This window comes from Ochotona princeps, chromosome 13 (assembly GCF_030435755.1).
Source record: "Ochotona princeps isolate mOchPri1 chromosome 13, mOchPri1.hap1, whole genome shotgun sequence".
In the NCBI taxonomy this organism is placed as follows: Eukaryota; Metazoa; Chordata; class Mammalia; order Lagomorpha; family Ochotonidae; genus Ochotona; species Ochotona princeps.
The window spans coordinates 17,037,365-17,065,347 of NC_080844.1; the positions used below are offsets into that span (position 1 = coordinate 17,037,365).

At 38.3% G+C, this 27,983-nt stretch overlaps 1 protein-coding gene across 3 annotated transcripts in view; it reads left to right on the forward strand.

Annotated features, from left to right (window-relative positions):
* Positions 1-27,983, forward strand: part of RNLS (renalase, FAD dependent amine oxidase) — a 283,483-nt gene that overhangs the window by 183,507 nt on the left and 71,993 nt on the right. For 2 of the 3 annotated variants that reach the window (XM_004583380.4, XM_058671329.1), the window contains exon 5: positions 3,388-3,561. The exons of the other annotated variant lie outside the window; for it this stretch is intronic. In XM_004583380.4, coding sequence (XP_004583437.2) covers positions 3,388-3,561 — 174 coding nt within the window. The remainder of the gene's footprint in view (positions 1-3,387; positions 3,562-27,983) is intronic. 3 annotated transcript variants of the gene reach the window in all.

A 27,983-nucleotide genomic window follows, 5' to 3' on the forward strand; every position in this document is an offset into this window, starting at 1 on the left:
TAATAGTGAGATGTTATATAACCCTACTGGCTGAGAATTAAATGAAAATACTAGCCAAGGAAAGATTTATTGCATTGGGATCAGGGATTATTACTTAAATTGTGCTTGTGGATATTTGTCCTTTCCGAATACACGATAACAAAAAATTTATTTTCCTTAGCAAACAGTATGTATTTGGAATCTCTGGCTGTTCCTTCAGTATTCTGCATGGGAAATATTTTCAAGGAAACTGAGATGACTTCATTCGCCCTGTCTGCACTGTGCAATCCAAACCTTTTCAGGTCCTCAAGCCAAACTGCCTGTGTGTGACTTTCTGCAGAATCGGAGATGCTTTCAGTTGAAAGTCTCACCTCCCTGTTCTCAGAGTTGTCAAGACCTCAGAGCATACAAGAGTGCCTGAGGTTAATTACTGTTTCTATACAGATATCAATTACCTTTTCAAGGGGCTATCCAGTGGGATTTGTCTCTCCGCAGCTTGTCTGAAAACTAGCTAAATGTGCAAATATGGTTATGGAGGGAGAAGGCGGTCCAATTCAGCTGTCAACCTAGTTGACCTTTCGGCTTAAAAAAAATCTAAGGCCTTTTCAGTTGCTAGATAGCTGACTCAACACTTTGGTTTGGTTAGTTTGAGGTTTTATGTTTGGTTGGTTTTTAAATTTTTTTTTTTAAATGGGAAAGTTAGTTACATACCCTCCAGCATCTTCTACCTCTTCACATTCCACAAAGAGGAAGCCTAATATCAGCCAGAACTTGAAAAGCAAATTAAATAAGACCCCACATTCATTCAGTGTATTGGAGTCAATGTCACAGGATCATTTGTTCAACTAAGTAGTTGAAACTATTAAGAAGGCATGAAACAATGGTCCAAAAGAATGAAGGCTTTTCCTTCTGAGAACAAGTAACTACCATTGTCACAGGAGCAAATGGCACAGAAGTTCATGTTTAAGCTCAGACATACACATTAGAAGAGGAGACTCTGGGGGGAAAACTCGAAGGCAGAGACCCTGGCTTCGTCTCAACAGCCCAGTTTGGAGGCTGGGTCACCCAGGGTAAGTGATACAGCCTCTCTGAATCTCAACTTTCGAAGGTTATCCAATGAAGATGGTGCAAACACTTTCTTGACAGGACTTTATGAAATTAGAATGTGCTTTTTTAAAAATTTCAGTCATGACTCAACATTTTTGTAGCTCTGAATGTCTATGATGATTACTGTCATTAAATAATTATTTGACGATCCTCCCCATTTCTATCTTCGAAAGCCATTTCCCTAAGATTTAGTCAAAGTAGTCCCCCATCTTTGAGATCTCGTTATTCTGAATGTTTTAGTTTAAGGGCATTTCTCACATAAATGAGGATTTCCCCCTGTCCTGTGCCTAAAGTAGCTGAGGTCTTCAGGACACAAATATGGCCTTCTGGAGCTAACACTATAGCGTAGCATATTTGGCTGCTGCCTGCAGTACTAGCATCCCATATGGGCACTGGCTCGAGCACCAGCTGCTCCAGTTTCTGTTTAGCTCCCTGTTAATGGCTGGGGAAAGCAACAGAGGGTGACTCAATTCCTTGGGCCCCAGAGCCCATGTGGGAGATCTGGAGGAGGTACCAGGCTCCTGGCTTTGACCTCAGCCATTACAGCCCTTGTGAGAGTGAGCCAGCAGCTGGAAGGTCTCTGGCTCTGCTTCTCTCATAACTGTCCCTTTTAAATAAATATACCTCTAAAATAAACAGACTGGTGCAGAGGCCTACCAGGCTAATCCTTAACGTGCAATGCCAGCATCCCATATATGCTCCGCTGGTATGTCAGCTACTCCACTTCTGATCCAGCTCTCTTGCTCATGACATGGGAAATCAGCAGAGGATGGCATAACTCCTTAGGTCCTTGCATCTGTGTGGAAGGCCCAGAGGAATGTCCTGGCTTTTGGCTTCAGACTGGCTTAGCTCCAGGCATTGCAGCCATTTGGGGAGTGAAGCAGCAGATGGAAGTTGTTTGTCTTTCCTTCTCCCTGTAATTTTGCCTTTCAAATAAAAATACATAAATCTTAAAAGAAAAAAGTATGGCTGTCTTTAAAAAAAAACCAAGTTTTTAATGCTGTGCACAGAAGATAAGCAGTTGTGAAATCTTAAAAGTAGAAGGACTGGAGATGGAAACTACAGAGTAGGGGAAATTTATTTTTTCACCCAGGAATGGAACCGGGTCTCATCTTCTTAAATAGTTTCCTGTCTAGGAGAAAGCCATAGCTGAGAAACACCATACATAACTACTCTTCTACAAGCTCTTTCATGTAACTCTAGCAACACATTTATGCATGCTGCAGTGTCAACACTTACAGACAAGAAAGCTGCAATCAGTATAACGTACCAGTGCCAGGTACCTAGCAGGTGACTGAATCAAGGTTTGAACCAAAAGTTGCCCAATCCCTTTTCCAAGCCTGTTCCACTTGTTAATCACTTATTGTCTACATTTCAACACACTTCTCTTTGCAGTTTTGTTCTTAGTGCACCTGCAATAAGCTAGTGGCCTGTAACCGAGATTACACAGGTGTGGTCTCTCTGCCTAGGTAACTACTACAATGCACTGGCAGAGAAGATGATAGGTAAACAAGTCACTTCGTGACATAGGATTTAAGAGGTCAAAACAAATGGAACATGTTTTCTCACTTTTAGCACTGAAATTATGACCTTAAAAGAATTGTTATAAGCGAAATGCTTGTGGCAAGTTATGTAGCAGGGACAGTGATTCATAGCATCAGTATATAAAATCTATAATGTTGCCAAATGGTCCTGGTAGGATAACTGGGAAAACAGACTAGACAAGCAACTCAGGTCCATGTTTTGAGAGCCTTGAATGTCGATGAAGACATTTGGACCTTCACTTTGATTGTAAACTAATTGCCAATGTTGGTCATCATTCTGAAAAGAAATTAGAGCTGAGGCTGCATGTTAATGCAAGGAGAAGGAATTTGCTTACAGGAGTTCTGGATGTACTGAAAGGAAAGATGATATTTTTCTTTTTTTAAAAAAGATTTTCATTTTTATTACAAAGTCAGATATACACAGAGGAGGAGAGACAGAGAGGAAGATCTTCCGTCCGATGATTCACCCCCCAAGTGAGCCGCAACGGCCGGTGCTGCGCCGATCCGAAGCCGGGAACCAGGAGCTTCTTCCAGGTCTCCCACACGGGTGCAGGGTCCCAAAGCCTTGGGCCGTCCTCGACTGCTTTCCCAGGCCACAAGCAGGGAGCTGGATGGGAAGTGGAGCTGCCGGGATTAGAACCGGCACCCATATGGGATCCCGGTGCGTTCAAGGTGAGGACTTTAGCTGCTAGGCCACGCCGCCAGGCCCCAAGATGATATTTTTCACTTCTGATTTCCTTTATTTTTTCTTCCACAGTAATTAGTGAATGCCAGAGACAACAACTAGAGTCTGTGAGCTACTCCTCCCGCTACGCTCTGGGCCTCTTTTATGAAGCTGGCACGAAGACTGATGTCCCATGGGCTGGGAAGTACATCACCAGTAATCCCTGCATACGCTTTGTCTCCATTGATAATAAGAAGCGCAATATAGGTCAGTACCCCCATTATTTCCCTTAAATACAGTAACAATGGTGGGTGTAGGTCATGAAAAATGCTGTTTAATTGAGTGTTACCATTCTGAATAGAGCAAGCATTTAACTCCAAGCCACAGGGGATAAAATTTAATGTCACAGTTGCCTAGTCATAAAATACATAGTGAAACCAGCAAAGTTTTCCAGAAAATCATTCGCCACATGGTATTAATGAATTCAGAAAAATAGTGTCAGGAGGTTTAAGATTCCAAAATAGCCCAGGTTTGATTGCTTTAAAATATATGTACCTATATGCAAGTGTAGCTTTCATCTTGGAGATTTTTTTATCTGATTTTGTTTTTTTTTTTAAATGTGTTAAGTGCTATTCTACTTCCCCTGCTAGCAATAAAAAGTTAATCTATGAAAAACCTTCAAGATCATTGTATTGTTTACTTAAATTCTTCTGGAAAATGTATCAAAACCCCTTTGTGAACAGTGTAACTAAAATGATGGGTAAAATGTTTCATGAGGGTTTGACCAGAATGCAGTAAGTGCAAGCTAGTCCATACCTTTCTTCAAGATAGTAATAAAAGGTAGATTTTGAGTTCCAAGAAAAGCAGAAGGGATTCATTTCAGGCAAAAGGGTGAAAGCAAATTCCTACATCTAAGACTGCAGTGACACTAAGACACTGCTTTTCATAATAAAGTGTTTGGATCTAAAATGGCTGGCCTCTTGAAAGGAATCACTCTTTCAGTTTGTTGCAGCATTTTATAGTGTGGTGATGGTTTCATTAAGCCATTAGTTCAGGGTCCTGCTTGATAACATCACCAGCTAACATTTCTTGGCTTTCCAAAACTTTATAATAGAAGCGGCCTGCAGTATTTTTTTCCCTTAATCAGAGTGCAGGATCTTAGAAAAATGTTTCTTTTAGAACTTAAAATTCCCTAAGGGCTAGACTGTTTATGTTAACATGATACCACATATATGTCCAATCATCAGTTCATGAAATGCCTCATAATAGCAGTGGACTAACTGTTTAACCCCGTAAATGCTGTGTTCTAAGAAAAAAAAATCCTCTTCTCATGCTATGCCAAAAATTAGACATTTTCTTTTGTGCATTGTCTCAAAGACAGGATATCTTTGAGGATTTATTAAGCTGCATGTAACGGGAAAGTCTAAATTTGTGTAAACCATGTAGGGAAATTTATTACGTTATTGATTTGGGGATAAATTTTGTATCCTCAAATTCCTATGTTGAAACCCTAATCCCCTGTTATATTTGCTGACAGAGCTTTTAGGATAATTAAGATTAAGTAACAGCATAAGGCTGGGGTCCTGACCCTACAGCATTGGTAGTTTTATAAGAAAAGCAAGAGGGTATCTCTGTTCCCATGTGCACACACCATGGGAAAGCCTTGTGAGCACCCACCCAGAAGTTGGCCAATGGAATAGAGCCCTCTCTGACAGCTTCATCATGAACTTCTCAGCTGTCAAAACTGAAAAATACCTGTTGAAGCACTCAGATGTGGGTATTTTGCTACGGTAGCATAAACCAAGTAGACTAAAAGATGACCCAAAGAGGACACAAGGGAGATGTTATGATGGCTTGATTCAGGAACTAAGCAACACCCCTAATAAGCCAAGTTGCACCTTTCTCTGCTGTCTTTCACTCAGTAACAACCCTCAAGGGAGTGGCAGTAAGATGACAGTAACCGTTGGAGTCACACAAAACCCAGCATGCAGCTTGGGAAAGGGAGAAATTACCTGATTCTTCCCCTTTCTAAGAATCATGAAGATTTCTCTAGAAGTTCCCTAACAAACTTCTGGTGCTAAACAGACCAGATCAATTCAAAACCAGATACTGACAAAATGGTTGGGAGTATGGATACCCCCTGGAACTGGTGTTAGAATCGTCTTCCTTTTAGACATGTGAGTTCATAGTTACCTGGATGAATAATAAAAAAGGAAAAAGGTAGTGGGTGATGGACTGGCAATCCATAATGCCCCTTGTCTTCAGGTAGTCCTATCTCACATTCTAGGGAGTTGGGTTTCAGCGCTAACTCTGGAACCTGAGTCATATGTTCAAACTTACAAGTCCCTTAAAATTACATGACATTTTACAAAATGACAAAATTTTCAATAAATTCAGTACAACTATTTTGTGTCAGTAGATTATTTAACCTGGCCTTATCCTAAGAAACAGTAGTGGGTTTGCATCTGTAAAACACAGTGGTATTTTGTAGTTTGAAAGACAGAGAGGAAAGAAATAGCCATGACTCTTAAAGTAAATCCACTGTACAAATGGAGGAGGATGGTAGAGAAAGGCCCCACTTTACAGTCCAGTAACTTTACAAAATTGTACAAATCTGAATATAGAATGAAGATATTAGAAACTCACGTGATTGGTAGTATTGGCAAAAAATGTGATTATTATGTTATCAATCACAATTTTAAAACTGGAAGGCCAGATTGTCGTTTTTTGCTATAGCCCATGGTGGTTCTGTTTTAGCTAGAAAAAGAAAAGCAGAACATGCTTCCCTTTCCAATTGTATGGAAGAGATTAACTTTGAGTTATACAAATTTTAAATTGTGTGAGACCTGCAGCAATGATACTTCCCAAAATATGAAGTAGTAGTTGGATTTTATGTTATCTATTTTTCCAACCATCTGGAGAACAGAGTACTAAGTATGTCTTCCTGAATCACATAGTGTAAGTGCCTGTAGAATGCAACTCCACTGCTTTATACATTTTTATCTGGGTGGTCAGTAACTAATATTTCATTATGCCACTAATTTCCTCTGCCTCTCTTTTTACCTTCAAAATAAATGGTATTTTTAAAAACAGGCTAGCAGAGTCAAATATATGAAACATAGTGTGCTGCTAAATTTTGAAGCAAAATAAGGGATCAGAAAGACTCAAACCAGACCAAGGTCAAGGTATAAGCATGTGTCCGATGTCAAGACTAGATAGTTTGTATAGAGAGCCACAACTAGTACCAAAGTTCTCTTAGGCAAGGTGCTAATTTCCAGACTGTGCGAATCTACTTTGGAGAGCCAGTAGTTATAGGTATAGCCCAATCTACTTGTGTTTGTATTTTCTAAATGTGTTGTACAGAACATTGTTTTTCCCTGAAATGCTCTTCGAGAATGGATTCTGTCAACAAAAATGTTTGCAAAATGCCATAAAGTTTATTCCTGCATTGCAGAATCTCAGGAAATCATATGTTATTAAAAAAATATCCTTTAAGATTAATTTTATTGGAAAAGCAGATTTACATATTTTATTTGGACAAAACCTACCAACATTGTCGACATGGCTTCCCCAAGACATAGTGGAGAATTATTGACTGGATTTTACATTTTTGTCCTTCATGTATGAACAGGAATTGTACACCAGATAAGTAGGCTGGAGAGTACTGGCCCCAAGGGAGTCAGTACCTGCAGTGTTCGGGATGTGAGGGAGCACCCTAGTTGCTGATGAGCTAAAACCCTAGTAGGGTAAAAAGGGAGAGTTTTTGTTAAAAAAAAAAAAAATGTATATATGCAAAAACTTTAATGCCTGAACATGACTGGAGTTTATTTCTTGCTCGCAGGAAGTTCACATAGGAGCTGATGATGGATAGGTGATTTCCTTTAATGAAGCTGTTAAGGGACCTAGGCTCTTTTCCCATCATTTGGCTCCTCCAGCTTCATCATGCAGCTCACAGAGTTACTGCACTCTTAAGATTATTAGATGGGAAAGAGAATGAAGCAACACAGGAGCGATTTCTAGGGGCGGACCTGGAATGGTCTATTTCTGAAGTGCTTACCATCTATTGGCTAGAATGCAATTAAGCAAACACACCTAATTTGGAAGAGAAGCTGGATCTCAGGTCTTCCCAAGAATGTAAGAAGGAAAAAAGTGAATTTGGTTAACAACTGGCCATTTCTGCTACAATACTTAGTATAGATTCTTCTGTAAAGGAGACATATTAGGTATGCATTCATGATACAGATTTCCAACGCCAGTGCAATAGGTAGCTTCCCCTTGGGACAAAAACAGAGTGTTTGCAAGACTGGATCTAGGCTCAGTAACATAGAATCTTGCCAACAATTAGCAATGTCTGTTGTGCAGAGGATATAGTGAGCAATATTTGTCTTCCAAAAAGATCTCTGAGGTCTCTTCCAAAGGTCCTAAGTTCTCTCCTTCATCTACTAGCTGTGTGATACTGGATAAATTAAGCCATGTGTTTTCTCATCAATCAGATGACGAAAATAAATTGCCTTGAATATATAAAGATCATCGTATGGCACTTAAGTCAGTACTAATGATGCCTACTGTTAAGTAAGTCTTCACTTTGGATACTGTATGCTACAGAGCCACCAGCTGAGATATCAGCATCCCACTTGGGAACCCATTCAAATCCAGGCTGCTCTACTTCCAATCAAATTCCCTGCTAATGCGCCTGGAAAGGCAACACAGTATGATCCCACTGCTTGGGCCCCTACTCCCACATGGAAGATCCAGAAGAAGCTCTTGGTCTGGGACTGGCCCACCTCCAGCCATCAGTCCTTTGGAAAGCGAGGCAGCAGATGGAAGATCAGTCCCTCCCCCTGCCCACCGTGTGTGTGTGCGCACACTCTGCCTTAAAATGTTTTTAAACATTCAAAGAGAGGGTTAATAAAAAGTATGCAAAGGATGGTACTGAGGATATTAATACATTATGCACATCTAAAAGTGTGCTTGTCAATGGTCTTAATCATGTAGCTTTCAATATCTGATAAAACAAAGTGATATAATCCACCCAGTAACAGTACAAGAAAAAAAAATTTTATATAGGATTTTCCTTTCCAAGGATTTTATTGCTAGGATCATTGAGTTGCAAGCATTAATGACTTTTACAAAAGATGCAGACTAATTCCATGGCTATTTATTAAATCACTTTTAAAAAAGGCATATTATGAATTTCTGTAGATACTTAGGATGGACGCTGGCCCTCAAATCTAATTGTTACCTTGGGATCACTTAAGGAAATTCATGATTGATCCATTTAAGAAATTGCCAACACAAAAATGGTCTGTGTTAGTATTAAACTAAATGTGGAATTATTTGAATTTAGAATATACCTTTCAGGAGTGCATTTCTGTAAGTAGAAAAAAAGCAGGAGAAAAATAAAGAAAACAAAAAATCATTTCTATAATATGCTTTTGGTTTAAACTATCAGTACTCAGATAAAAATGTACATGTCAGAGCTCTCCAATAAAATAGCCATCATCATCATCTTAAAATAAGTCATAATTTATATAATAAACAGTTGTAATTCAATTATGTAACTAATGCATTCTATATAAATAGGTTGGGTCAATTTCATTAACAGCAAATACTAATTGCAAACATCCATCTCATTATTACAACAGTGGCACAGTGTCACATGGTTATAATATATCCTGGAGGGATATTTTCAGCAGGAAAAAATATAGCAGTATTGGTGAAAATGTGTGTTTGGATATACTCATATTTGTACATAAATATCTGTAAATGTAAGGAACTTAAACATTCCTGGGAAATTAATTAAAAGTTTTATTTTGTTGCAAAACATTGGAAATCCATACACAGTTTTCATAATATACATTTTCTAATAACTTTGAAAAACCCATGTATGAACTCAAAATTTTCCAGCAAATTTGTTTGCTCCTTTTTATGAACGTTTTGAAATGTACTGTCTATATGTATTTCATATTTATGATGTGTGTGCATATAGTTACCTACAATATGACTGTACATCACATATAAAAATATTTGTTATTTGAATAGGTGGTTATAAAATCTTTCTTGTAATATTTCCCACTTTCAAAAACAAAAAAAGTCTTTGATTACAGAATGAACTAACTCAGCCCATTTTGTAAGGAGAACACTTGCACGCAAAGTTAAAGCAAACAATAGACCTCTTTCAGCTTCTGGTTTCCCTGTCAAGCTGTCCCAATGGGAAAGATTTACATCTTAGATAACACTTGTCTGCCCACTTATCAGGCAACTTAACTCATTATTGAAAACAGGGCCAGAAACGCAAAGAAAGTAGATAGCCATCTAAAATAAACTTCGAAAATACCATGTGGCATGTTTGCCTTAAGATGATATGATGTTATGTATAACATGTTATGTTTTGAATGTTATATGTTGTGTATAAACTAAAATTGAAGTATAGGGGAGGTGGTCACAGAAGGTGGCTGGGAACTCGCATTTACTTTTAACATATTGGTTACTCATTACTATGTCAATTAATTCCATAATGATGTAAATTTTTGCTGATGGTATGTTGGAGCTTTCAATTGACTGGGATGATACTCTGCTGGCTCTGTCTTCAGACCAGAGAGGGTATACCTAAGAAGCCGTTGAACTTGACGGGACAATAAGATACTGGATTCTATGTTTGGTATACGCTTGCAATGGGGAAATCTCAACTGAACTTGAGCTGTGGTTATGCAACAAGGTGGAGGAATCCACCATGGTAGGAGGGTTTGGGGAGGGGTGGGGAGAACCCAAGTATCTATGTAACTGTGTCACATAATACAATGTAATTACTGAAGTTAAATAATAAATAATTAAAAAAAAAAGAAAATACCATGTGGCATATATTACTGGGAAATATTTATGAGTTATGATGTAGATAGCATACATGTAAAACATACATGTACACACACACACACACACACACACAGAGTGAAGAGGCTCCTAAAAGCTCCTAAGGGATAGTGTTTAACCTAGCAGTTAAAACACCTGTTAGGATGCCCAGGTCCCGCAGCGTACCTAGTTTCAAATACCAGCTCCAGCATGGCATCGCCTTCGTGCTAAGTAGTTGAGTGTTTCACCCAACTGGGAGACCTGGGTTGAGTTGCAGGATCCTGAATCTAGGGCCTTAGCTTTTGCAGGCATTGTGGAGCAAAACCCTACATGAAAGCACTGTGAATCACTTCTCTCTCCTCTCTCCACCTTACCCTCTCCCACCTCATCTCATACCTCTAAAACAGATTAAAATGCTCTTGAGGAAAAAAAAATGTGGATTTTTCCATCAACTTTTTGAAGTTACCTCATGTGTAACTCTTAAAATTTTGTTGCAGCAAAATGGCAAAACTAAAATCCTGAGTACATGATTTATGGTTTTCATTCTGAATGCATTCTGTTAAATTCCGAAATCAATGTAATAATTAAACTCCATTTTCCACAAACTCCTTAACTGTTGTGTGTGTGCCAGGTAGTTTGCTGAGAATTTAAGAATCCACAGTCCCTACTCACTTGGCATGTACTTTCATCAAGTCTGCTTCAATGCGAAATTCTAAAGGAAACAGGAATGGATGTACAAAGGTCTCCTGAACCAGTGATTTGCAATTCAGCAAGAATTTTCATGAATATAAAGTGAAGCACTCATCTATGCAATATAGTGTCAGATATAGCTGATTAAAATTAGTATTGTTATAAGGTATTATAACAATACTATGAACTTTCAAGGAAACACTAGTGATCTTTTGTCAGCATGTATCAAATAGTCTTTCTTTAGGTGAGGAAATTAAAGATGGTGGCTACAGAACATTTAATAGTGCATACTAAAGTTTCTGATTTGTTCACTATCATTTCTCTTGTGGAGATGCCCCAATTTCAGTCAATGTGACTCAGTCAGGAAGTATCCAAGAAGCAACGAGTAAAAGCGTGAACCAAGTCTGCAGGCTATGCCTGGCATTTCCAAGCAATTCCAAATTACAGAGTTCTACAGGAGAGCAGAATTCTGTCTGAGCCTCCCAGTGGCCTAAGCAGTTTGACCATCTTCCACTGCTTTCCCGGGCACATGAACCAGAGCGGAGCAGTGGGACTCCCACTCATGCCACATGGAATGCCAGGGTTGCAGGCTTCAGCCCAACCTGCTATGACACAAGTGAAATTTCAACGTTAAAAGCTCTAAATCCCTGTTCATGTGACTATTTCACTTGCCCTGCCCTCTGAGACTACTACTAGTATTTTCACTTGTGATATCGCCCTTAATTTGTCACTGTGAGGCTGAAATCTGCAAAGAGATCTTTAGATTGTCCATGAATTAACCCAGAATAATAGAGCCAAATGTGTTAGTAACTGAGAGTTGTTTCAACTCCCTGCTAATGGGGGTGAAAGCAAGAATGGACTCTGTCCCCTGCTTATAATGGAAAACTGCAGATCTGAGATTTACAGGTCCGTCATGGATGATAGCAACAAAAAAACAGAAAGAGGCTACCACCTCTGGTGGTGCCAATTTAGGAAGGAAACAGCAAGGAGAAACTACACTGTGTTGTTGGCTTTGTGAAGAGGTAGGATTGCCATTGTAAAGCAAATAAGAGCAAAAACATCAGCAAGAAACACAGGTGGGAATTTCCCCTGTTCCCTGACTTCCCCAAACAGTAATGTAATTGTTCTCTAATAAAGAAACAGTGTTTAATGTATGATCAGCTGTTCTGTGCTATTTATCACTTCAAGTCCTTTTTAACAAGATGGTCCTGGGCCCCAGGGTGACTGCTTGGTGGCTAATCCTCGCCATGCACTCACTGCGATTCTATATGGACACTAGTTCATGTCCTGACTGCTCTACTTATCCAGCTCCCTGCTTGTGGCCTGGGGAAGCAGTAGAGGATTCTACAAAGCCTTCAGACCCTGCACCTTCATGGGAGAAGCAAAAGAAGCTCCTGGCTTTGGATCAGCTCAGCTCCAGTCATTGCAGCCACTTGGGAGTGAACCAGCAGATTGAAGAGCTTTCTGTCTCTCCCTCTCTGTTAATCTGCTTTTCCAATTAAAAAAAAATCTTCACAACAAGATGGTCTTTTCATAGGCCCAATACCCAGAAAGATTAAAAATCACTTTTGGTGTAAGAAGAAAAAATTGACACATTCTGAGACACTGGAGAGGGTCAATAGCAAAGAATGGGAAATAAAAGGAAAACTACGCCAAGAAGCTCTGCCTTGATGCAAAGGCTTAAAATTTAAACTGCTTATGGCATATTTGTGACCCTTTTGCAACTCATTACAACCTCGCCATGGCTCCAGTATGAGCAGCGGCCTTTTACCAATGCTTTAAAACATTTACATATGTATTTTCTTTGAAAGGAAGAAAGATCTTTCACTTTCTGGTTGACTCCTCAGATGCCTGCAACAGCCAGAGCTGGGCCAGGTTGAAACCAAGACTCTGGAATTCCAAAAGGGAGGCAGGGACCCAAGAACTGGAGCCACCAGGTGCTGCCTCCTAGGGTGCACATCAGCAGGAAGCTGGATCGGAAGCAGAGCAACTAGGACTCCATTGGGGTACACCAATGCCGGTGTCTCAACCAGCAAACTGCTGAGCCAGATATCTACCTGTATCTTTGAGTTTACAAATTGTTCTTTAAGTTCTGATTAGTAAGTAAGTCGTTTATGGGGCATGTCCAATATTTCAACACATGCACAGTACTTACCTATCAAGGCACCTAGCCTTTCCATTTTTGTTTTTTATGCCTACCAACTCTTCTCCTGTTCTTCATAGAATATAAATACTGTCCCAATACTGCACTATACTAGTGCTGTTATTCCTACTTGGACCATGTTTTCATGTATTCATTAACCAACATGTTTGCTTTTTCTTTGTGTAGGGTGGTTAAAAATCAAGATATCCCAGGCACTTTTTGCAATTCTAGAATATAATTGGATAGGAACTTCATGGTTCTTTTAGATTCATTTGCAGAAATTTAGAACTGATTAAATAAATGGAAATCCTCACATTTACTGGAGAGCATTATTTTGAATTGAGACAGCCCCCTCACTCCTAAAGCTCAGCCAGCTATTTCCATAATAACTGCAGCCATGTCAGCCTGTTGAGATGGAAGTTAGAAAAGGCTCTCTGTGGGACTGAACCATTTCAATGGATCCTGAAGTGAAGTCCTCACTACAGCCTGAAGGGAAGCTGTCAACACTCTGGGTTATAAGCCAGGACTCAAAATGATGTAAACTGCTCTACTTCCCAGACAAGCGTCTGGTTTTCATCATTCTGGATGCATCTCAAAACCTTTGCAAGCCGAGAACAGTGTTGTAAAACTGTTAAAACTCAGACAGCTTATGAGCCTCAGGTCCTGAGAAGCAATCAGCACTTGAGCTGGATGAGACCTTGACAAGTCTTCACTCTGGTCCTGTTTTGTCCCGAACCCTGACAACCATGATCCCCAAGCCTTTCCTCTGCTTAGAGATGCCTCAGAAATGATTTCAGCACTTTCGTTTGCTGTCAAGATTTCTTCTGCAGATCAATTTAAATGTTTCATAGGCCAAAATAATTGATATGCTAGGACGGAAAAGCCTGCTACTTTCTCCAAAATTAGAAGTCATCTGCTTTAATGAGAGTACTGCTGTTATCCATCATCCATGGAATCAATCCGATGACCCCTCCTTAACTTTATCAAGATGGAAAATAAGGTATCAATGCTAACATGATAGTATGGTAGCAGTGACCATTTGATTCTCAATAAATAATCGCTGAGCCAGTCATTCTTTAAGAAACTTTGAAATGGCTTCCTGGAGCATAAAACAGTATTAAGATTTAATACTTCAGCTGTGGGCAACAAAAAGCAGTATGTAGTCAGCAAAATGGTTTACCCCTACAACAACCCAGGTATTTGTTCCAACTACCCTTTAGTGCATATCAGCTGAATAGTTTTCCACTTAATTGCTGGACATGGAAGCCACTGAGGAGCATATTTGAGTCCTTGGCAATTAACACAACCACAAGTGTCCTTTTGGATACTCTGCACCATGTCTACAATGTTAGGAATATTTGACTCAATAGTGCTGCCAGTAAAGCTGGAAATTTTACCAAGCCCTCATCTTCAACAGGTACAAGTAGTCTCACTAACAATTTTGCCAAGATCCCTGGGTAGTATACATCTGCTTTGAATTATTTCCTGTGACATAGACCTTGACGTCCAAGGTCACACTTCAGAGAACCCCACTGTTCTCTGAGAAAGATATTCCTCTTTAGTACCTAGTTTAAAAACTGTATAGCAGTTGAGATTTTTAACTTAGAAAGTATGTGATAAGCTCTGCTTTCTCTGTTGCAGGTTAGCACTTTTTTCATGTCAGAATATTAAAATCAAATTATATCTTAAAAGAAATCTTGTCATAAATTTGAGTTTATCCTGACCCAAGCTTAGTTAGTGATGAATTCTTCATTGTACAATTCATGAATTCGTTTTTGTTATCACGTATGGTCAAATGTAACTTGTATTATTCAGCACATTGCAATGGATTGTAAAATCTCACAGAACTATTTGCCAGCTGTAACTCAACATTTATAATGAGGGTATATCACATTATACAGCTATCTCTGCACATTAAAAAATGGTAAGATACCAGAATTTATGAGATTTAACTAATAGGTTTCAAAGGATTGAACTAATAGCTTCATGACCCTGTGTAAGTTTCTTAATCTCTTTAAGTTTCAGTTACCTATTACTATAGGATATTATCTCCCAGGAATGTTTTAAGGATTGTATGAGATACTGTTCTCCAAACTTCTATTATGACTGGCACACAGTCAGTACATAAGTGAAAACTTTCTTTGTAAATGTCACATATGAATTATTTTGTGGTTTTAATTCAGTTATATATACCTTCTACATTTAGAGACAAAGAAGGCAATAATGCAGGTTTTTAGTTAGGTATTATCTTTTCTGTAAATAATACCTGCTGGGATAGCAAAGGAATATTCCATCACCTGAATAAGGAGTTAAATATTAGTTGCAGTTCTTTTTATGATATATGAAATCACTTCTTTAAAATTTTTCATAAGACATTTTAAAGGTTAATACATTATGAAGTAAGTCATCAGCAAATCAAAGGGCTGTGAGTAATTCAAGAGAGCAAATTTCAAAGTCTGACTATAGAACCTCACCACAGGAAATCACTTTTTTGTTTCATAAGTACTTTATCTCAGTAGCATTTGTAATTCAGTACAGAATCATTCATCTGCCTTTCTTCCCCAGCCATGACATTATTGCACCAATTCAGTCTAAGGAGCCCTTGGTTTATTACCAGTGAGTTTAAGTGACCCAAAAAGGCTTTGATGTACCTTCTGAGTCATTTGTGAGTCCTGCTATTTTTAATGATGGTTATACCAACAGACTTCACGTATGTGCTCATTGATATCGTGAGCAAAATCCACAGGTACAGCATGGGACTTGAATTCCCTGCATAATACACATGAATATTAAACATTGAAATCTGAAAATAATCTATTTAAATTCCATTAATATTTATAACTCATCTTTGAGGCTAGGGGAATTCTGTGTAAAATATTCCAAATTCATGTTTGTGAGAATGAGGAATCTTTGAATTTAAAACATACTTTCCTCACTGAAATTAATTTGTGTTATAAATATATCTAGAAAATTCATTGTTCTACATCCTTAAAAATATTTAAATTGAGAAAGGAATTTTAGAGCCTTAAGCCCACCTAATCCTAATCCAAATTTTTATCAAAAAAGGAAAACTTGTTTGTTCCCTTCTTTAGTATATTCATTCTCATGGTTTCCAGGAGTAGCTAATATTATCATAAGATTTAATCCTTTCAAGATCTTTTCCTGAAATACTCAGGTGTGATGTTGGGATGTGTGTAGAGGTGGAAGGGGAGGTAGAGTGTCAAAATTTAACAAGACTAATTCTACTTATCTTGACCACAATAACCCAGTGGATTTCCTCTGCAAATGGGGAAGAAACATTTTGACTCTATAAATAAAAACTTCACCTTCCAATTAGTCTTAGTTTTTGACCTGCCTGTTTTATAATGTCAAGGCGAAAAACTTCTTTAATGAACGGAATGAGCCAGAGCCAAGACTTAAGGTCTGAGCCTATAGCCAAGGGTTGTATTTCATGCATTCACAAAATCCTTTTGAACAGTTGTAAATCTAAAGCTGAACCCAATCACACAACCACAGCAATGAAATGGTATCTTCAGAGCTAAACTGGAGTGCTGGCTCAAGGGGAGAACTTTGTCTGATAAAGCAAAAAAAGCCCAATCATAATACCACCCACCTAACACATAGGGCATGGTGTTTTCTGGGCAAAAATAATAAGGGGTGGCTATGTACTGCTAGTGAACCTTCGGAAAGTAGAGTATTTGAATAGATTGTTGTCATAGAAAATTCTTTACACTCTGTGGAAAGAGAACTCCAGGGAGAGCCTGGAAAACCAAGCACGATTTAGGACAAATACACTGCTCTGGGGACATGAGTGAGGCCCAATTAAAAGACTATTGAAGCCTTTCAACTTTTTTTTCTCCTTTTGGCAGTGCAAATCAAAGCCTGAAAATGTCCTTGTGTTCCAGGATAAATAGGCGTTTTCATAAAACTTGGGAGGTCTTAGCCAAAGGAAAAAAAAATATCTAACAGATTGTGGAGTGTATGCAATTCTACTACATGTGACCTTTTCTTTAAATAGGATGTATGGAATCTTTAATAGCATCAATGAGTGAAAACTGGGGAAAGATTTCAGCCCTGGACAGAAAGTAAAATTCGGAATACACTTGTTATAGTTTAGAAGAAAAGAAAACTCTTTTAACACCAAATTCAGCATGTGCAATTGTGGCTATTGATTGCCTACCTTCAATTTTCAACTTGTGCTGTTTCCAGTCTTTCCCGTTTCTGAAATTGGAGCCACCCTTCTCATTGGTAGAAGCCATCTAGTCCACACAAATCCATGTCAAATCCTTATCACGTCCTACAGGTGCTGAGTGACCTTACACAGCAATCAGAACACTTTCTTCTAAAAAGGCCAAGTAAATACTCCAGACTTTGTCAGCCTTACAGTCTGTGGCAGCTGCTCAGACCTATTGAGTTAATCATAAGCTGTAGACATTAAAGAAATGACCAGGCCTGTATTGCAATAAAGGTTCATTTATAAATGGAAGAGGCAGGCCAGATTTGACCAGGGCACCATAATTTGCCGAATTCTGATTTAGTGATGCTTACCAGTCTTTCTTAAGACGGTTTTACTTCGCTTTCTCAACCTAGTCTCAGTTTAAGTGTTACTTTTACAACTTTTACAACATCCATGCACTCTTGTAGCACACTAAGTTCTCAGGGACTATACATTGATTTATTTACATGTTCACTTTTTAATGTTTGTTTTATCTTCAAATTATGTGGTTAATGTATGGATAAAGTTGTTTTGCTCATCCCTACAGTCAGCCCTTGGTTCAATGCTTAATATATGGTAAGTTCTTACCAAAATTCTCATTCTATGAATAGTAAGTTAATGAGATTTGATTGAAACATCAGAGAAAAATGAGAGAACAATGTGAACATATCAGATTTGAAAAATGAGGTAATTTCCTTTTAGTCCATTTATTCCCAAGGTGTATTAGTTTTTAAATTCTATTTTTAAAAAGGAGTAGAAATTGGAATGAATTGTTTTCATGCCAGACGTTTTGAAATCCATGAGTGGTTTTTCATAAAACACATCTTCCAATGAACTAGAGAACCCGTTGTACTTGAAAGAGTATGTGTGATCAGCATGATAAATAGGCATGCCCCCAAGTATTAGTGCTACAAAAGCACTTGTGGTTGACACACTGTGGCATTAAACGTCAGCTGCATGTTGGGCAGCCCTGCTTCCACTTGTAGCTCTGACATATGCAACATGAGCCCCAGTGGTCAACATGGAGTTAAGAAATGGAAGAGCCACAACAGCTCTCAATAGCATTGGCCTAGATGTGACATGCCTCACTTGCCCTCCTAGTCCACTGATCAGAAATAGTTATCTGGCTCCAACTTGGCTGCACTGCCAGACAATATTAAGAAATGTATCTGGATTATTTTTTATATTAAGCAAAACTAAGTGAACATATTATGGTCTAGATAAATTAGCTTACTTTAAGTAGTATATTTTAGCAATTCACCCAATTTATGCTAGTGTCTCACTTTTAAAAATAATTTTCTGCTATGAGCATGATTCTTCCCTACCCATATACTGTATGTACTTTGTCATTTTTAAAGAATTACATGGTATATCTCCTTTTTAAAAAAATAAAAGGATGAGGATTGAAAATTGATTGTAGGGAAATGATCTTTATAAGCAAAGAATATATGTAAGGTACTTCTTCCCCCCCCCACCAAATTATTTATGACTACATCAGGCAATGTCCTCGGTGTTAAGTTAGCATTTTTTTATTCACTATAGTCAATTAATAATGAAACATATTCCTTCACAATAATGGAAAGTTAAGAATTCCTAATAAAAATTAACAGTATTTAACTGATATTCTGGTTCCTTTTTTCCTGCTGTCTTATTCCAATGAAATTTTTGAGGACATGTGGTTTAAATTCTACACAGTGGGATGTTTGCGAAAGTAAAGTAGTGGCGTCTCAATGAGACACATTTTTGCAGTTAGCCAATCCTAGTCAGGCCTTCAGCAATTCTTGAGCCATACTTAGACAAATATAAAGACCCAACTTTACTTTAATGGAGACAATTATTAATTTTGACTCCATATCTTCATTAAAGAGTAGAAACCCTATCTAATTGGGAATTAGTTTTTCTGAAGCTTGTCCCCCTTATATTTAAAGCTTGCCTGTAGGTATCTGAGTTTTGAAAAACCAGATATACTTTCATGCATGTAAAGGCAGAAGTCAGAGGAATAAGGGAGAGGGATGAACTCGAACACGAGTCATGGGCTGTGTGGAACATTACCCTGTGGTAGAACTTGAGGTGGCACCCTGCAGCAGGGAGTCTGTGGATCTGCAAGGTCTGTCTTCATTTTTAAATCTGCTTCTATGGTTTTCCACAACAGAAACCTTCAAGAAATGTATTCTTCTGTAGAGGTCAAAATTATCTGAAAAGGATACTTTCAAATTCAAAACTGAAACACGATTGGACTAATCAAAGAAATCTCAAACCCCAACAATAGAAGGTGAGAGGATGAAATGTTACCTCTGTCACCTAGAAATGTTTATGAGTTACACTCTCATTTGCATAAGATATCCTGCTACCTTTTACTATAGTGTTATATACATATGTATTCACTCATATACACACTAGGATGGGTCTCAAAAATCAAGCAAGCATGTTTATCCTTTGTTAGAAGCTATTTCCACATAGGAAGCAAAGAGAAGTGTCTTGTCATTTGCATTTAGGACAACTTATGTCAGGAATCTCAAGAGTAAAAAAGAAATGAAATTTAAAACCATAATAGCAGTCCTCAACCTTTTAAATTCCATATCCATCATCTTTATGAAGACAGTCACTGTCAGCTAGGCTCCATGCTAAGTACTTCACATGTTTTATTGCATCTAATCTTCCTGACAACCCCTATAGACTTTTAGTTTCCTTGTGTATGAAATGGGGATAAGAAAAATTAAGTGAAACCGTGACTTGAGCGTGAACTTTTTGTCTACAAATCATACTTTTCCATCCTAATTAAAAAGTCCCCAAGGAAACATTTCTTTCCCTGCCTTCTATGTTGCAACACATTGAGACTGATACCTGGAAACTACACTTTGCACTTTTATCATTTTCCCCAGATTATACTGTCATTTATATATTGAAAACACTGACTCTTGAAATGTATCTCCTTTGAGGATTGTGACACCACATGTCTACTGTGGACTTGACTTGCTCATTGCACTCCCTCCCCGTGTTTGCATCAGTTGAGGTCTCTGTACATGCCTGCCTTGAGCTCCATCCCTATCACAGCTCAACTGTTGAACATTCTAGAAAGGGAAGGAGCTTTGGAACCTAATTTTCCTGCTGTCACTCTCATGACTGATGTTGATGCTCATACCAACTGATGATTCATAAAGATAAGTTATTATGGATCTCAGGGGGACCAGTGTTTCCTTGTAGCAAAGACCACACATGTGAGACTACACGTTAAGACAATGGTATTGTTTTATGGGCAAACTTCAATTTTTGGGAAGTAAGTGTTCCCAATCCTTGGTGTGCTAATTTAAAGACTGTTAGGTGTGTCTTTCCACACAGTTGTGACCCTCCTCAATCATGTGTCCATTTCAGTCCATGTTTATGGTTTGTTAGAAACTGTTCCAAGGGTGGGGTAAGTAGCATCCTATCTGGGCACCGGTTCTGATCCCAGCTGTTGCACTTTTGATTCAGCTCCATACTGATAGAGCCTTGGAAAGCAGTGGAGATTAGCTCAAGTTCTTAGGCCCCTGCACTCACAAGGGGAGCCCTGGAGAAGCACCCGGCTGAAGATCCACCCAACTTGGACCATTGTGGCAGTTTGGACAATGAACCAGTAGATACAATCCCTCTCCCCCTCCTCTCTATAATCCTGCCTCTGAAAAATCTTTTTCTGGAGGCTTCATATATTTAGAATACTTTCATACTGTAAGTGATTTAAAACTCAATCCCGGTGGGGTATGTATAGCAACAGGATGCAAGGTTGAGTTTCTTGTTATTGAAAAATCTGGAGTAAAACCAGGCAAGTCTTGCCTGGATTGTCAGTATCACACACACTTAGTTTCTGTTCACTTGTCTGTTGGGTTGGATTTATTGATGGTGTCATCACATTCTTCCAAGCATTTTCATGTCAAATCTAAACAAAAGAGCCCATTTTCTCAAAGTTTGTCACTAATCCTGGATTTCAATCTTATTGACCCAGTTGGCCTAGCCTTCAGTTACATTCCCATGGATGAACCAATCACAGTGGCCAGGAATGATGCATTAACCGCTTGGAACCTAAGCCACTTTCATCCAGGTTCAAAGTGGAGGAAGCATGATTCCTTTAAAACAGAAGTTGGGTATTGGCAAAAAAAAAAAAAAAAAAAAAGACAGCGGATACCCATCCACAAACTCATTCTCCTAACTAGTCTAACTAGTATGAAGCTCACTACTGGTGCCATCCCATCTTTCTAAAAGGTACTAGGTTTCAAGCATTACACAGGAGATCTTTACTTACAAATTGTCTTGAACCCCTTCACAAAACCAAAAGCCTATCTAGTAGGAAAAAAATACCACAGTGAATTTGTAGATGTCATAGGCACTTTTTCCGCTCGCTAAAGAATATAATCCCCCTACCCTCAGGACTAGCTCTGCCCATCTTCCTTCTCCCCTATGTAATTTTATCATTCCATTCATTATGTCCTCTTGTATGAATTCTTACCTATTTTGAGTATTTGGCTCAAAAACTTCATCTTATGTCTTAACTTTTGGAGTTTGAGAGTTCTCATCTCAGGAAATTATCCCTAATATCACAGTCCAATCCCCATTAACAACTTCCTGACCCCCTCCCCATAGCCTCAGTTCAGCAACACACAAGTATGGTAACATGTTGTTCATTATTCAGGTAGTTTGGATTGCCAGTGAATGTTATATACTTCCTCAGCTGGCTGGAGACAGCAGAACGTGCTGTTCTGTGAACAATTTTCCATTGTTTACTGGAAGATTATTTCCTAAATTTATATACATTTACTTATGTTGAAGCTATGAAGAAACATTTTCCAAGATTGGAAGTATGAACTTTTGGGGGAATTCTCATTTTATTTTCAATTCATCGTGTGGGGTTCTACACACTTGTTTATGTTTATCTTAATGCCCATTAGAATGGTTATCTTATATGGAGTTGTTTAGAACATATCTGTCTTGTTAAACATAAGAAATCTAAACATATGTAGCCTAGGATAACAATGATTACAGATACACATGTGTACTTGTTTTAAAAAATTTTCCCTTCCTGGCCTTTATTTAAAATAGCAAGCACACACATGCACGATCTGTTAGTACCTACACGCCTAGAATCAACAAGTCAAGAAAGACCTTAAGAAGAGAGGAAGCTAGCAGGTGTGTGTCAGCTTGTAAAAATCTAGCATTTCTAACTCAATAGAAAAGTTTGTTAGGGTGACCTATGGAACCAGAGCTGCAACTGTTGAGCTGTGACTATTCCTTGAAGTCAGCTTCTCTGGGAGCTCTCGCTTCGTCCAGTGTTTCCAAGCCTGTGTTGTTTATTTAACAGACAATGCAGAAAGCTTTCTGCATCTACTCCTGCTCTATAGTTGCTCAGAACAGAGCCATTCCTACTATTCTAAGAACATTGATCAGTTAGCATTTGCTAGACCCTAAGATAGGTATTAGAAAGCTTAGTAAGATAACACACTAACAACATCCTACCTAGATAAAGAACCAGTTTTTTTCAACATACTTCCTATTTATTGCTAAGCCCTTAGTGAGATTTTAGTTGGCAGGAGATCACTGGGGAACCCTTGTACAATTCCAACCCCTAGATAAAGCTATTTTGAATCAATTCAGCCTATATTATTGCTATATTCTATCTAAATACTAACTGGAGTGAGTTTTAGACTGATAGACAAGTACAACTAATGGGTTAGTTCTTTACCTCCTTAGAGTAACAAATAAAAAATGCATGCTGTGGCTGGCATTGTACTGTAATATGTTTAAGCTGCTGCTCCCAAGCCAGCATCCCGTGTCAGAATGTTACTGAAGTCTACTTCTGATTTAGCTTCTGCCTGATGTACCTGGTAAGGCAGCTAATTATCACCAGGCTTTTTGAGTACCCGCTCACCTTGTAGGGGCCCAGATTGAGTTACAGGCTCCTGGTCTGGGCCTGGCCTACTCTGATTGTTGGAGTCATTCCAGGAGTAAACCAACTCATGAAAAATCTGTAGTTTTTCTCCAGTTCTCACTGTGCATCGTTCCTTCCCTGTCTTTCATTTGTTACTTGATTAACAAATAAGGTGTTTTTTTAAAAAAAAAAAAAAAAACACAACACCTTTGGGCCTACATTTAGAAGCAGCTCAATCAGAGCACATGAAATGAACAAGAGAAAAGTCAAAGTATGCAGAAAAATTTTGGTAGAATAGTCATTAGCCCAGGAGAGTAAAATGTGTAAGCACAGGTCTCAGGAAATACTTTTACTTTTCACTTTATCCCCTCTAATTGTGCTTCAGTAACGTTTTTCATAATTTGCATTCAGATAAAAGTAGTTCAAAGGATACTGAAACAGTACATAATCACATTAGGAAACCATCAGAATTTAATTTGTTTGAAACACACGTTATCAGACATACATTTACACAAAGACTTTTGTGGCTGTTTTGTGTAGCTTTCACTAGTAATGGCATGAAGCATCCTATGAAAAATACTGAATGAGAAATATGACAACCAGCCTAAAGTTCTGTGCCAGTAGAGGAGGGAGATAGAATTTCCAACTCAAGATCCGAAACTCGACTAATGCTCAGCTTGGACAAAGGACCCGGATTGCTCATACTACACTCATTGCTCATACTGTATCTTGGTTCTGGCACTGGGGGTGAGGAAAATAACCATCCAGAACTTCCTGTAAATGCTACATGACCTATCAGGTTTGTTTTGTTGGTTTTGTAAGACTTATTTTTACTATAAAGTCAGATTTACAGATAAAGAGACAGAAAGATTCTCCATCCACTGGTTCACTCCAAGTTGCTGCAAAGGCCAGAGTTGAGCCAACCCAAAGTCAGGAGCTTCTTCTGGGTCTCCCACACGGGTGCAGGGTCCCAAGGCTTTGGGCCATCCTCTACTGCTTTCCGAGGCTACATACAAGTAGGGATCTGAATGGGAAGTGGAGCAGCCAGGACATAAACTGCCTTCTATGTTGGATCCTGGTGCTTGTAACGTGAGGATTTAGCCACTGAACCATCAGCCTGGGCCCAAGATATCAGTTTTGTAAGAGTTATCAAGTATAACCTTCACCAAGATAGGCTAGTACAATGGCTCAACTGACTCATCTTCCACCTGCAAGCTCCAGCATCCCATATGGGAGCCAGTTCTTGTCCTGGCTGCTCTACATCCCATTGAGCTCCCTGCTTGAGCCTGGGAAGGGTGTAGGTTCCTGGCATCCACATAGGAATCCTAGATTTGATTCCTAGATCTTGGCTTCTGCCTGACCCAGCCCTGACTGTTTTGGGCCTTTGGGAAACAAACCAGTGGGAAGGATTTCTCTGTCTGTATTGTAATCATCTCATCTGCATAATTTCCTCCTTTTTAGTAGATATTTTACCTTTAAAAAGGAATGAAAAGACTATCAGATAATTTGTTGCCTAATGGCTGACAATAAATTTAGCCATTTATTTTTCGGAATCTTTACAGATGATTTAGTTTGTCCTATTCTTGTTATATTATTATTTTCAGTTAACACAATACCACCATTTCATTAGATACTGTCATGTTTAAGTTTCCAAGATGAGGCTATTTATTTAAATTTCTTCAAGGTTTTCACTGGATAGTTAAAACAACTTCAGTGATCAATTAAGATAATCTCTACCTTTAGGGAAGTAGCGGAAGACCATAAGGCAAAGACTTCTCAATGATAGGATAAAAATGAGCTAAAGGGGAATGTTGTAAGCCATCATTGTTCTGTGCCCATCCACACCATCACTTCAGAAATACACAGTGGCAGAACTTTACTCTTCAGTTAAGATCGTAACACTGTGTGGAATGAATAAAAGCATTTATAGGAAAAGTCCCTGCAGTTGATAAGGTTAGTTGTGGAATTACCTGGGTGATATAAAGGTGTAATGTTAGGCTTTGTAAACTGCATCTTAGAAGTCAGTTTGAGATTTACTTTTTGTACAGCAAATAAAAACCTGCAGGTGTTCCTAGTTCTTGATTGTGAATAGTGAGGCGTAGTTCCCATTCTGAGTGGGTGGCAGACAACCAGAACAGCAGTAATGCAGCCAGTGAGTAGAATGCCAAATGGCACAGAACTGTTTAGATTGGCTCTGCTGGACAGATAGAAAGATGCCTCTCTCGGCTCCCTATCTTTGAATCTCTTCCTTTTCTCCCTCTCATCAAGGGAGAGGGACATTTGTTACTTGATTAACCCGAGAGGTTGACTTATCCTTCATTGCAGCTGCTACTGAGCCATAGAGTCCTATGAAAGTGCTAAATTGTAACAAGTACTTTGACTGGAGGGCAAGGATATTAAGCCAGTTCCACAAGTAAAGGAGAGAGGGAGAGTTACTGCTGCCCCCACTGCCAGAAGAGCGAGCTGACTTGCACTGCAGGCTTCAGCTCCTTGTCAGTGCTGTGCACACGCATCTGTTCTCTGAACTTCACTGTGCATGCTGCCACCATCAAGACACTTGGTAGATGGCTGTTCTCTGTCTTTGCATTCTTCATGTCCCATGGTGTGTCTCGTTGCTACAAACACTGTTCTATAAGACACCTATATGCTCATTTGGTTGAGTCACTGAAAAAATGTTTCCACCCATTTCCTGGCGCTCTCCATCGGTGGCTGTAATGACTACTGCTCTTTGAATTTCTAACTTCCATCTTCTTTGTTAGACATGGAATTATTGCTGCTCTTTAAAAAAAAATCAACTTTTATTCCTTTACTGATCTGCCAAAAATAAAACTTTTCTAATAGGCTCATTTTCTGACATTTGTATGTGAATAGGGGGTCTTGATGTGTTTGAATGTTTACTAAAAAGCTAGGAGTGCATCTGTAAGATTTGCTGTGATACCTAAAGATGCACATTCTTAGTGTGGATATGGAAGCAGGAATTAAGAAATGGTGAGAAATTTGGCTTAGTGAAGTAGAATGTGGAGTTTTTCCAATATATACAATTTTATGCACAAGATTAAAACTGGATTATCTTCCCATTTCTTGGTTAAATTTATATTATCTTGAATACTTACTATGGTTTAGGATTTAAAATAGAGGTAGCTGTTCTGGTTTGTCACCTATTCTGGGGTATTTTAATTGCTGCAGTTTGTGATGCATTTAAATACATGCAAAACAGGCCCTTGCTCATTTATTCTTTAAAAAATAAAAGTGGTCTCAAAATACATCTTTTCCAAGCTTTAAATGTTCTTATTGACTTTTCCTTGAGTTCTTTTGTTAAACTGCAAGAAATCTTGTAGAATTCATAAGTATTTTTCAGTTAGTTAATATTGATATTAAAATTTTTTAAATTCACATGTGTTAATCTTCATTTTGAGTTTAATGTAATTTTCCTTTACTTATATTTTCATCTTTATCGTATACCAGCCAAAGCAGTATTATATACTACAATGTTAACAATCTTAGTTTATTTCTTAACAATCTTAGTTTTATTTTACTGTAAAAGCATTAATTCATTGAAAGGATACAAGTCCCATTAAGATACTGTTTCATTCCAAGGTAATCACCTTGTTCATAGTTTTTCTACAAGTTGATATTAATTAATGGAAACCTTAAGTATATAACTATATTGAATATTGTACATCATATTAGATAAGACATTTAATTGTTGAAAACCCTGTACGATGGATGAATCTTTTAAATAAATGAAGTTTGTGAACATTTTATTCAAATGGAAAAATGGATTGTACTTCTCTCAGTATTTATATCTTGAGTGTGACAGACTGTCTACAGCCGAAAGTATACTAGCTTAACATTTGAAAGAAGTCACAGATATAGTAAATAAATCCTAAACCGGTTTGTTAAAAGTTGATGTTTTGAATATGCTTTCATTTTCCTTTAGGTTTAGTTTATGCTGATTTTCTTTTCACTTGGGTCCATTTTGTGAGATCTGATTTTATTAGCTTGGCTTGGATACTTTTCTGGCCATAAAGATTTTCTCTGTATTTCATATCCTATCTGGCACAGGAGGACAATGGGGTTGCTTGCCTGTCTCCAAGTGGAGTGGAAAAGACAGATGAAATGTTTCCCTTGAGAGGCCAAACCACAAATCTCCCCTTAGGCAGGTTTGGTGTCAGAATTCATTTTGCCAGCATGTTGTATAAATCTAGTTAAAGTGGTCATGGGCACTATTGCCCCAAGGCATCTGGCAGAAACCAAAGCCAATCTCCAATGCAACACTCAAACTTGGGCCTTGAAGAATTTCTTGGATAAAGTTCCTAGGAACATGAGCTGACAAGAGTAAGGACATCAATCTATCTTTATCAATATCTACCTATGTATGTGAAGCACCACACACACAAGGAAACATGTCAGCATGATCAACAGTCATCTAAAACTGCAAAAATGGAATCTTATGAAACCTGCACATTTTAGAATAACCAAGCACATGATACAAATTGACTACATTAAATATAATTAAATAAATGGAAGACTACCAATGGGATAATGTGAGTGATACTAAAACAGATTATGCAGATTTGAAAAGTTCAATAGCACATTTTATGAAAAAGAATTTTTAAATGTTTAGGCTTATTATTCGGAAGGATAAAGATATTGGCTAAATTTTAGTTTACATTTAATATGAATGCTTCTATTTGTGTATACTCCTGAGAAACATAAGCCATGTAACTTCCAAAGTATTACGAGAAAGTAGTAATAAGGAATAAGAATGATTTAATCAAAATAAGTTGTTTTTTTTTTTTCAATTAAAAAAGCAGGAGTGGCCCATTGCCACCTCAGTTAAAACAAGTACTTGGGATGCCCGCAAGCCATCTGAAAGTCTGTTTCAAGCCTCA